This window comes from Corvus cornix, chromosome 18 (genome assembly GCF_000738735.6).
Source record: "Corvus cornix cornix isolate S_Up_H32 chromosome 18, ASM73873v5, whole genome shotgun sequence".
Lineage (NCBI taxonomy): Eukaryota > Metazoa > Chordata > Aves > Passeriformes > Corvidae > Corvus > Corvus cornix.
Window position 1 is genome coordinate 9,210,771 of NC_046347.1, and position 12,239 is coordinate 9,223,009.

Below are 12,239 nucleotides of genomic sequence, written 5' to 3' on the forward strand. Positions count from 1 at the left end.
CTGGATTTTCAACTGAGGTATGAACAATGTGTTTAATGAGACTTCTGTCTCAAATCTGACACAGCCATGTATAAATATGAAAACTGTGGCTGTAATTCATAATGTTGGTACTGTATGTTCCTGGAATTCCAAGCAAAATAGCAAAACCAAGGCAATACCTTGTGATATCTCACTGCAGGAAGGACATTGAGATGCTGGAGTGTGTCTAGAGAAGGCAACAGAGCTGGGGAAGAGTCTGGAGCACCAGGGGTGGCTGAGGGAGCTGGAGCCTGGAGAAAAGGAGGCTCGGGGGGACCTTTTGGCTCTCCATAACTCCCTGACAGGAGGGGGCGGGGGGAGGGAGGGGGGAGGGCGGTGTCGGGCTCTGCTCCCAGGGAACAAGTGATGAGAGGAAATGGCCTCAAGCAGTGCCAGGGGAGGTATAGATTGGATATTGGAAAAAATTTCTTCACAGGGTTGTGAAGCATTGGAACAGGCTGTCAAGGGAGTCACCATCCCCAGAAGTGGTCAAGAAATGTTTGGATGTAGCACCTAGGGACTTGGTTTAGTGGTGAACATGGTGGTGGTGGTGCTGGGCTGACAGTTGGACTTGATCTTGAAAGTCTTTGCAACCTTAAGGATTCTGTGATTCTGTGGTATTACCCACAGATGAGAGACAATCCAAATTCAGATCTAAAACATCCTTCAGCTTTAAGTGATTTCCTAGTGGTTTCATCCACGGGGAACAGTATTTCTGGTTTCTGCTGAAAAGCAGTGTAAAAGAACCTGAACTTCTTGGCTTGGGGCCTTGATGCTACCCAACTATAGGCAAGGACACTGATTTCAATAAAACCAGAAGACTTAAACTAGTTTATCACCTATCGCATGCTTTCAACATAAAGTAAACCTTATAGCTCTGTGTACATTAACAAAGCAGATCTGCAGAAAGCAGTGTGTCAAATACAGAACCTGCTTAAAATGGAAACCAAGACTACTTCCTGTACCTGCAGCAAAAGATTATCCAGTCACCCCATACCATAGCTCTGTCTTGTGCTGGTTGCACATACTCTTGGGGAAAAGCAGTGACCCCAAGGATATCCCTTACAACTCCCCACTGTGAGTGCCCAGACTCTTTCCAAAGCACACCTCCCAAATGCTTCCCAGGGGACATGCTGACACAGAAAACTTGCAGCTCCCACGAGCCAGGCAGTGCCTGCCAAGCATGCCTGCCTCAATTTTGGGTCTTTGATTTCCATGAATTGGCAGAAATTTTTACTCTTACCTCTGCAACATGCTCTCTATGCTCTGTTGTGAAAATGAGACATTTTTCACTCATTTTTCATTTCTGACCCAGAGGAAAAAAGCCGATATGTTAAATTATGCTGAGTATGAACTCCAGATGGACTCGTGTCAGCAAAGTGTCACTTCAGAGTAAGAGACAGCAAGAGCCAAGCCATTTCTTTGGGTGTTTCACTAAGGACTTTTGAATAAGAATTTAGTTTCTTTTTCAGCCGCTCAGGGATTCTATATTGGAGGCAACAGCTGCCTCATTTCCCTGCGCATGCATGCAGTTAAAGGAAAACAACAGTTGCAGAAGGCAGTTATTTTCTTCCTCTTTCACTCTTTTGTCTGAACCAAATTACTGTGTATGGGACTATGTTCAATTAGATTAGCATGTGACTTTTAACTTCTCTGGAAGCCATCACTCCCAGTCCATCACCTGTGAAAATATACTAATATTACCATGAGCTAAAAGAATGAGATTGTAAAAATAAAAACTCTGTAAAAATTTGCAAATGGCCAGAGTTAGGGAAGAACAACTGACACGCTCTGTGTGATACATGCATGTATTTTAAGTACTTAAGTCAATTGAAATTAAGTAAAAATGATTAAGGATAATGGATAAATTCTGTTAGCAGACTTTTTAAATCAAGTTTGTGTTCAAACAGAAAGTGATTCAAAGCCTGTCTGTGCTGTGCTAATTGGAAGGTATGTATCAGACACAGTTGCAAAATGCAGTATTGGAGCTCTGAATTCACTTAACTGAACTACTCTGAATTTACACCAGTGCAGCAGATGTAGGAACTCAGTCTTAATTCTGTAAAAAAAAAATATTTAAACCAGTTACCTCAAATACCCCTTTGCCGCATTAACATGTTGGTCTGTGTACAGTATAGTCTGAAAGTAACACAACACAAAATGTAATTTCATGGTAACTTCTTCTTTCTGGAAATCTTAAATAACATCCAAAGATTCCCATGTCAGGTGGTTGGAACTAGGTGATCTTTAAAGTCCCTTACAACCCAAGCCACTCTGTGATTCTGATTCAGTTTTTGAGTATTTGAACATTCCCTGTTCAGTATTTGAGTTGTTTGCTTGCAAACACGAGGGAGATTTTCTGGATTTACCCAGTGAATGAAACTTCTGTAGCATATGAAATTGTGTTGGGAGATGATAGCAACCTGCACACACAGGCGTTGCACCAACATCTCACAACTTTTCAAACACATTGATGGTGCAACACTGTCTAGATCAGGATTCTTGTGCACTTAAAAGTCAAAGCGTGTCCTACCTTTCCTCCACCTCTCCAGCAATGCCAGGTGATTAAATGACGTAAGGCTGTAATGAGATACAGTGAAACCACCAAGGTGAAATCAGCAGCTACAGAACCCAGAGTGCTCCACTGCAGCCACACCTGACGTGTCAACACGGCCAGGCTGTCCCCAAATGTGGGAGAACAGCACAAAACCACCGTCTTCCTGCCTCACCACCCCCAAGCTACGAGCAACACCGTGGCTGTGGCAACTGTCCCGAGCCCCGTGGCCGTGCTGAGGCCACAGGGCGGAATGGGGGTCGTGTCTGCACTCCGGGAGATGTCACTGGGAGATGTCAGCGGGAGATGTCACCGCGACATCTGGCATCAACTCACAGCTGCCCTTCCTGGGTGCCGAGGAATCCCCCGGCCAGACTGGGTCTCAGAAGTGTGGATTAAGGGGCAGAGCCATTCAGAGGGGCAGATCGCAGTCCAGGTCCCCTCCAAGGGGCGGATTGAGGGGCAGATCCGCACAGCGAGGCAGTGACACACCCGGTCCTCTCCCAAGTGTCGTAGGCGGGGCGGGTCCCCTCAGAGGCGGCACCTCCCCCGCCGGGGGTCCTGAGGCGGCCGGGGATGGCCACAGCAGTGCCTGCTTGCCGCGGCGCGGGGCCCTTCGGCGGGGCTGCACCCGGCGCGCCTGCGCGCGGGCCCGGCCGGTTCCGGTGAGCGCTGAGGCAGCGGAGCGGGCGGACATGGCGGAGGGCGGCGCGGAGCGGGCCGATGGCCGCATCGTCAAAATGGAGGTGGATTACAGCGCGACTGTGGACCAGCGGCTGCCCGAGTGCGAGCGGCTGGCGCAGGTGAGGCGGGAGAGAAGCCTGGCGGGGTGGACGGGCTGAGTCATGGCGCGCTAGGCCGCGCGTGGAGGTGGCGCGGAGCGACCCGCGGCCGCATCCTACCCCACGATGCGGTGTTGAGGGGTCTGGTTGCGGGTTCTCCGTGCCGTGCTGGGGAAGGGAAGGAGTGGGGCGGCTCCGCCGTTTCAGGACTGTGTGGGAGGGTGGGAAGGAGGGAGGTTGGTGGCCAAGCAGAGGGTGCCTGAGCCCTGAAACTGCTCTCCAGGGTAGTGGTCACGGCCCCAACCCTGCCAGAGCTCAAGGAATGTTTAGACAACGCTCTCAGGCACATGGATTCTTAGGGAGGTTCTGTGCAGAACCAAGGCGAAGAGATGCACTCGATGATCCTTGTGGGTTCATTCCAGCTCAGTCTGTTCTGTGATTTTGAGACGGGACGGGGTTTCGGGGCGCAGCCTCGCGGGTGAGGGAACCAGCGGGCCCCAGTCCATCACAAGGGCCGTGGCTCTTCCCCGCAGCCCCTGCTCGCGGGCATACGCGGAGTTGCTTGTTCATCCCGGGGCTCTGTACGCCGGAGCTACCTTCGTGTAACAGGTCCCGGGGCACGTTGGACAGGCAGCGCTTTAACTCGGTTACATGCGAGCCCCAAGGAGCTGGAATGGAGGAACAGAGCCAGGAGAGGCGCTAGGGCTGTCTCTGCCTCCTTCGGCTCAGTAAACAACGTCTGTGTACACACCCTGTGTGACCGCAGGATGTGTTGCACGTGGGGTCATAGTGATTGAGCATACGGTGTTTCATAAAAAAATTCTTCTGTGACGTGGAGATTCTTGTGCCCCTCAGATCTCAGAAAAGACAGAACCATGGAATTACAGAATGGTTTGGGTTGGAAGAGGCCTTAAGCTCATTTCATTCCACCCCCTGCCACAGGCAGCGACACCTTCTACTAGACCAGGTTGCTCCAAAACCGTACAAATTGGCTTTGAACACTTCCAGGGATGGGGCAGCCACAGCTTCCCTGTTGTTGCTGTCATTTGTTGTCCCAGTAGGATGGCATCTGACTCTTCACATGCTGCAAATGCTCTGCTTGATCCATGTGTTTCAAGACACACGTTGTACAGTTCTGAAGGCAGTAGCCTTAAGATAAATAAATTGCATCTTACATTATCTTAAGGCTATTGAATGGAGAGCAGGCACAAGGATTTTGTCCTACAGGCACAGCTCTGCAGAGGAATGGACACCATGGCCATGTTTCATTCTGCAAAACATAAATTCTGTGGCAGTAAGAGCACATCCTTGATAAACCATTGTATGTAGTCTACAATATTTCAGCTGGGATGTTTTAGAAACAAATTTCATTTTCTGTGGTTTGTTACTCATTTTCTACCCGTTTTTTGTTTCTAGTTTCTAACCATCTTTTGCAGCCCTACCACTGCCATGGGCTGCTACAAATTCACCCCTATTAACTTTTTTTTTTTAACAAGATATTTGCTAGGAATTGCAACTTAGGACTAAAAGTACATTGTGGTATCTTACACTCCTCTAAACAAAGGCAAATACAGTTCTCAAAACCCCTCTAAAACCAGGACTATTATAATTCCATGCTTAGCCTGTAAAGGTTGTAGTTTATACTTTGTATAATACACTGTAATTAAGATATGAATATGGGTGGAAGTAATAGGTGAACAATTTTTTTGGCCAAGGTGTTTAATTGCATATCTAATCTCACTGAAAGCTCTGTTTTGGCCAGAGAAGAAATGAGTCTTCCACGCAGCTCAGTGAATGTGAGCTCACCAAACCTGTCTGAAACTTGCCAGGTTTCTCTCCCAAGGCAGACAACTTGGAGCATGTGTTGTGCAAAAATGCCACTAGTACCTCTCCAGTTCTATCTCTGTGTAGAACCATGTCTTTAAAGTTAGTGCTATGCATACTTTTTTTTAAAGGAAAAAAAATTAAAATGAGTGTACGGGCTGGTCTGTGTTTTTATTTATGTGAGAATTTGAGCTACTCTCAGTTTAAACTGAGTTATGTTCTTGACTCACGGAGATATTTGTTTGCCCGTCTTATTAGGAAGGAAGATTGCAAGAAGTCATTGAAAACCTTCTCTCCCTGGAAAAACAAACACGGACGGTGAGTAGTGTATGGTGGTGCTGGGATGTGCTACACACCTCATGTTCCACTGTGTTGAAGTCATGAAGGGACTTGCAGTATCCTTGGAGCATCAGTTTATCCTGTCTCTAACATGCTCTTGGTTTGTTACAGGCTTCTGACATGGTCTCCACATCCCGAATCTTAGTTGCCGTAGTGAAAATGTGTTACGAAGCTAAAGACTGGGATGCTCTTAATGAAAATATTATTCTTCTATCAAAGAGAAGAAGTCAGTTAAAACAGGTGAATTTAATCCTTCAAAACAAAATATAAAACTGTATTCTGGAGCTGTATTACATACCTGGTTCCCCCATATGTGTAGGGACTTTCTGTGTAAAGATGGTGGTTCATCTTTACACTCTTCTGCAGGGTGTATTGTAGACATATTCTTCATGTTCAGATGTGCATTAAACAGAGTTACTGCAATTTTTTGTGCTCGTATGAAATGTCTGCTTTGCGTGCTTGCTTTTGAAACTGGCATACTTTGGTATAAAGCACTTGCATTTTAGAAAGTGTGAAGTTTGTTGCACTCTGTGTGTTCAGTTTGACTTAAATAGAAGTCAGCAATAGGTAATTTTAATGGCATCATTGGTTTAGGAAGGAAAGGGTTACCTATTGTTTAGTGTGCGGAATCATCACTAGTATGTGTAAGAGTACAGTTTAGTTCTCTGACTTGCACAGACTGTAGCTGAAGGCTTGAATCATTCCAGCTGAATTTTGAGGAACTTTTTGAGGAAGACATTTCTAGAAGTTTTAATTCTGGGTTTTTTTTAGAAGTAGGTATTTTAATAATAATTTTACCAGCTTTGTCAGCATTGTTACCAGAAGTGCACATTCTAGTACCTGTGCTTGTCACTGAAGGAAACATCCCTCTTCCTTCCCTTCCTGAGGAATCTACAGGTGTTGTAAGGAGAGGGGGTAGTGCACAGAGTTAAGAGAAGATACACATCTCTTCAGCCATGCGGGTCTTAGAGCAAGCAGAGAAGTTCTGCCAGTCCATGTGAGTCTTGTGGATTTGGCAGAAGAGGAATTGCTTTTCAGGATAGAACTGCATGGCATGGATTATTTTCACTATTGGAAAAACTGAGATGAAAAAAATGACAGAACAGCATCCCATTTGCCTTGTAGCATCAGTCAATAGCATCATTGTACACATCTTCATGAATCAAAGTGAGGAGATAGACTCTGTGTGCTTTTTGCTGAAATGAGTCTCTTTAGTGTGATGTGAAACTATTTTTTACTTACCTCTGAGTGTTATAGCTTGAATTCATTAGGGAAATCTAAAACAATAGTATGTCTTTCCTCTCTGTTTTCATACTAGGCAGTTGCTAAAATGGTCCAGCAGTGCTGCACTTATGTTGAAGAAATCACAGACTTACCCGTCAAACTGCGCTTAATCGACACATTGCGTATGGTCACAGAAGGAAAAGTAAGATTTTGTTTTAAGGCTCAATGTCTAAAAGGTAGAATAAAAATGTTCACCTTCTTTAAAAGCGTGGTTTCTTAGCATTATTTTTTTAATCCTGTGCAAGTAAGAGCAGAAGTAATTTTTAAATTAACCTGAGAAGCCAAGTAGTTTATTTCTGTCTAAAAGACTGCAGATATTTTCCATATTTAAATCATATGCTGAAACACTGGTCCATGTTCCTATAATGTAGTTATCTAGATGTATTATTAATATAGTTAGTAATACATTTCAAAATTCTAAAATACCATTTACTTTTCACTTTTTCATATGTCATGTATTTGAATTTGGTAGAGAAATGGGCAGGTTTAGTTTAATTTCTCCTGCACTTAGCAAGGTGTTACATATAGTTATGGTAATCAGAAGGTGATACCAAAGCATTATACCAAGTGAGTTACTTATATTGTGTTCCTTTTGCTTTAAGAAAATAAAGAATTCTGAATTAAGGCAAATTTGTGTCAATGTTATGACTTCTGTCTGTTAGTCTAAATTGTTAGTAATCAAGTCTTGTTGATTAATGGCTGGTTAGGAGTAAGTGAAATAATTTAAAGGGGAGTACTTAGTACACATTAACCATAAAATGTAACTTCTATCTGTTTCAATATATTCTAGTAGACAAAATATTTAATACTTTATTCACAGTGCATATCCCTTTGTGTTTGCTTGAAGAATCATAGGTCATTTTTAGATTAATTTGGTCCAAAAAAGTTTGGTGTGTCAATTATCCACTGTATTTCATCAGTGTATATTGTGGATAGTGCCAGTGTAGTGGATGGATACACAACAAATTAAGTGGTTGTATGATGACAGCATCAAGTGTATTTCCCAGGGGGCTTGCAGTCTCAGAGTTAGCACTCCTCTTTAAAAAATTAGTGTTTAAACTCTTCCTTCTGCCCTCAGATATATGTGGAAATTGAGCGTGCTCGCCTGACAAAGACACTTGCAACAATAAAGGAACAGAACGGGGAGGTGAAAGAGGCTGCCTCGATTCTGCAAGAGTTGCAGGTAACGCCTTGGAACTTAGAAGTGCATCAGCAATAGCAATTAATTCTGACTGTTCTGAGATTGTTTAGAAACTGAATCAGGTATCTTTGCAGAAATGCCTGGAATGAGATGAATTGTTATTAGTGAAAGTGCAGTTCAGCTTTAACTGCTTTTGTTAATGTCATGATTGGGTTACACAGAATATTTTCCACTTGGAAAGTGGATTTCAATTCTCTACCTAGTTCATTGAGTTTAGTGTTGGTGGATTCTTTGGTGTAAGTGGAGGTGATAATTAAAATGGAATAACCTTTATTCTATTTTCACTTGCTCTGTAATAGCTTTTTTTCTGTTGTTTTGTTTTGGTGTGTTCCGCCTCCAGACAACCTCCCACTCTTCTGGCACAGTTAAGCCTTCACTTGATTTGACTTTGACAACATTAAGTAGTTACATTTTCATTTCAGGTGGAAACCTATGGTTCAATGGAAAAGAAAGAACGTGTAGAATTTATCTTGGAGCAGATGAGACTCTGTCTAGCTGTAAAAGACTATATTCGGACTCAAATTATCAGCAAAAAAATAAATACAAAATTTTTTCAAGAAGAAAACACAGAAGTAAGTCCTTGGAGGATTTCTCACTCTTTCTCCCTCCCTCCACACAAATTTTAATCTGACTTACTTCTCTTCGGGTCCAAGTGTATTTATTTAAATCTCTCTGTTTTCTGGGGTTCAGTTGAATTTCATTTACCGGTCATGGAGCTGTGTTAATTTGACTTTTTGATACTGTTTCAGAAACTAAAGTTGAAGTACTACAACTTAATGATCCAGCTGGATCAACATGAAGGCTCCTACCTCTCCATCTGTAAGCACTACAGAGCCATTTATGACACTCCCTGTATCCAGGCTGAAAGTGAAAAGTGGCAACAGGTAAAAAAGCTGTACATAAAAATGTCTGCATTTCCATGTGACAAATACCCATATCTTACCACATCGGTGTACAGGGGATGAAATAGCTCATCAGTCTGTTTCTATTTAAATGGTTATATTAACAAATTGGTTAGTTGAAAACAGATATGATAAAGTTGATTTCAAAAGAATGTTTATAACCAATATCTTTATTATATTATCTTTGAAATTGAGAAGGTCTCAACTGTTCCATGCAAGTGTAGAGATTACAAACAGTGTGCAAGTGTGGTCTCAGTGGTGCTGTTCTGTGTGCAGTACAGATGTATTTCACGTTTGAAAAGATATTTTTCTTCACGTATTTATTTGAAATACTAGAATTTTGGTTAACCTGTGTCAATTTAAATGTACCACAGTTCACTTCTGCAAGATGACATCAGTTTCACCTTAGTTTCTTAATACACTGAGATTAAATCTTTTGCTTATTAAACTCTTAAGTTTTGTAATCAGTGTTGGCAATTCTTCTGTTTGTGGAAAAAACCCACACTCTTTCCTCTTAAACAGGCACTGAAGAGCGTTGTTCTTTATGTTATTCTTTCACCTTATGACAATGAACAATCTGATTTGGTGCACAGAATTAGTAGTGACAAAAAGCTAGAAGAAATCCCCAAGTATAAGTAAGTATCCTTTCTAGTAACCAATTCTTAGATTAAGAAGTGTCTCTCTCTGACAGTGCAAGTGAAATCTCTTTATGCTGGGTCTGCTGTGAGCAACTCTGAATTTAATGCTGCATTAAGAATACTGCAAAAATGTCATGATTGTTCTGTGTGAAAATAAATGTCTCTTGTAAGAGAAAGATCTTTGTTAGAAGAACAGTCTGACTTGAGCTGCCCCCATTATTTATGGTAATAAGAATAAAACATTTAAAATTATGCCTTAGATCTATTTGAAGTATAGACTAGGCCTTATTAATACAGGATTGTAATTCAACTGTACTAAATCATTTAGAGACCTCCTAAAACTGTTTACCACCATGGAGCTGATGAGGTGGAGTACCCTAGTTGAAGAATATGGGAAGGAGTTGAGAGAAGGATCCCTTGACAGTCCTGCAACAGATGTTTTTGGCTGTACAGAGGAAGGTGAAAAGAGATGGAAAGATTTAAAGAACAGAGTTGTGGAACATGTAAGTATCAGTGTCTGTAGGCAGTAGCTGTGTACTCAGTGCCTCAGCTAAAAACACTTTTTGCTTGCTGTATTTTAATCACAAAGAAGACAAAAAAGTAGCTAATAAAGCAGCAGATAAGGTGTCTTTTCTGTTGTGTTGTTTTTCAAGATTTTACTTGCTTGTATATCTCTATTTTATATATATATATTTGGCATACTTGCCACCAAAAAGAGCATATTGCACTCAAATGAGATTGAGCATTCACATTTCAATAAAGCATAAATCAGAAGGTCTTGCTTTGTATTAAATTCATAATTGGTTGATTTCTTTTTTTAATAATTTGTCATGTAGAGACTTTTATACCTTCTACCAGCAAAAGAGCTGTTTGTTCACAACCCCTCCTGTCCCCCGTGCCAGACTGTCATTAGAGCACTACAGTTCCTAATCTACTTGTAACATGGACTTTTATGTTTTTGCAGCCTGCTTCAATTATTTTTTGCACATAACCCTCTACTCTGAACACTTTTATTCCAGAATATTAGAATAATGGCTAAATATTATACCAGAATTACAATGAAGAGAATGGCACAGCTCCTGGATCTGTCAGTTGATGTAAGTTTTGCTTTGCTTATCCTTCTTTCATAAGGGAGGGGTCTGTGTCTCTGTGTGTGTGGCAGAGATGTGAGTATTCAGCAGAGTAATGTTCTGGTTTTAATTTTCTGCCTTTATGGGAGTTACAAAACCATTCTTTAAACAGTAAACTCAGTTTCATGATGCACATACCCGTAAGGCAAAAGCTGCTCTTAGAAGTTAATTTATGTTCAAGACCTTGTGTAAATGCTGGAGCTTCTCTGGTGTTTCAGTGTTAAAAAGTTCTTGTCAATGAGGGATGAAAATCATCTGAAGAGAGGGTCCTTCACCTGTAAATGTCCCTGTTCATAGGTGGTGGCACTTTGGGAACATGGGGTGGAGGGGGTCTTCCTGTCACCCTCCTTTGTTTTTTCAAGAGCTTTCCAAGTAGAATGACACATCCTGGTGTTTTGAGTGCAAATGAAGAGCTTTACCCTTCTGCCTTTTCATGAAATCTGCTTTTCCCACAAACTCAGAAATAACCCTTTTTTGACAGTGGCCAGTAATTAGTTCACTGGGATTTTCCTAAGCCTTGCTTACTACATGACTTGCTCTGGTATCTGTGTAGCCAAGTACTCCAAAGTGTAAAAGTCTATTGGGGTAGTATATTAAACTTTTAATTTCATGAAAGATAATCAGATATAGGTCGATTGAAAACAAAAAGGTTTTTTTTTTTTAATAGTTTGTGCTAGCACCTTGCATTGCCAGCACGTGTAATATTAAAATGCCGTGCATTTTTTAAAGTACAAGATTGTTACAGCTGTACTTGTGTATAAAGAAAATCTTATTCCTGGTGCTTTCATGCTGTCTGGGAGGAATTCTGATGTTTTGTAGGTAAAAATGCTATTTTCTTGACTTAGTGCTGTTTGTCTTTACAGGAATCGGAGGAGTTCTTGTCTAACCTAGTAGTTAATAAGACCATCTTTGCTAAAGTAGACAGGCTGGCAGGAATTATCAATTTCCAGAGGCCTAAGGACCCAAACAATATACTCAATGACTGGTCTCACAAGCTCAACTCCCTCATGGCCCTAGTTAACAAAACCACACATCTCATTGCCAAAGAAGAGATGATCCATAACCTGCAGTAAGGTGCCTCAATAATCTCAGTGCTTTTAAAGAAGGCATTAAATCTTCATAATAGAGACTATTATTACAAGTGTGTATATGGTTTGTTTTCTCCCTGTCAAGCCTTCCTGGTCTAAAATTTAGAACATAATTCTGAAATTCCTGTTGACAATTAAGTTCCCTTGATTATTCATTCAGTTGTTAAATGTTTTTGCTACAATTGGTGAAAGAACAGAATAAAACTGTATTGCCTGTATAATAATAGTCTTGTGATTTCTTTTTTTCCATGTGTACCCTTATCTGTCTAACACATAATTCTGTGGTTATTTCATTACAGGACTATTTTTGAGACTGTGATTGAGAGGATATACTGTAAATAATAAAAACCTAGGGTTTTACAAAGTGGTAACTTACAATGATAATACTGTGAAATTATGTCAGATACTCTTTGAACAAAATTCTGGATATTTATGCTTATGAATAATGCTATTTCTTGTGATTTAGTACTACAGTTAAA

The 12,239-nt window shown here is 41.4% G+C and overlaps 1 protein-coding gene across 2 annotated transcripts; it reads left to right on the forward strand.

Moving 5' to 3' along the window:
• The first annotated feature begins 3,195 nt into the window (after positions 1-3,195).
• On the forward strand, positions 3,196-11,984 carry PSMD12 (proteasome 26S subunit, non-ATPase 12). Of its 2 annotated transcripts, none has more exons than XR_005603313.1 (11): positions 3,196-3,375; positions 5,437-5,496; positions 5,629-5,757; positions 6,836-6,943; positions 7,880-7,984; positions 8,425-8,574; positions 8,752-8,886; positions 9,427-9,539; positions 9,871-10,045; positions 10,507-10,639; positions 11,536-11,984. XR_005603313.1 is itself a non-coding variant. In XM_039562108.1 (11 exons), the coding sequence occupies exons 1-11, from the start codon at positions 3,268-3,270 to the stop codon at positions 11,743-11,745; spliced, it is 1,371 nt and encodes a 456-aa protein (XP_039418042.1). In that variant the 5' UTR covers positions 3,198-3,267; the 3' UTR covers positions 11,746-11,984. The 2 variants fall into 2 exon arrangements, 1 of the variants encoding a protein (XP_039418042.1); XM_039562108.1 differs by having other exon boundaries at positions 3,198-3,375; positions 10,562-10,639.
• The last annotated feature ends 255 nt before the right edge of the window (positions 11,985-12,239 follow it).

What these genes read in the sequence shown, in the direction of transcription:
- PSMD12 (XM_039562108.1), top strand. Translation starts at nt 3,268, where the DNA reads ATGGCGGAGGGCGGCGCGGAGCGGGCCGATGGCCGCATCGTCAAAATG. An exon ending in TTCAAGAAGAAAACACAGAA is followed by an intron (nt 8,575 to 8,751) that starts GTAAGTCCTTGG and finishes ATACTGTTTCAG; the next exon opens with AAACTAAAGTTGAAGTACTA. An exon ending in AAAGTGAAAAGTGGCAACAG is followed by an intron (nt 8,887 to 9,426) that starts GTAAAAAAGCTG and finishes CCTCTTAAACAG; the next exon opens with GCACTGAAGAGCGTTGTTCT.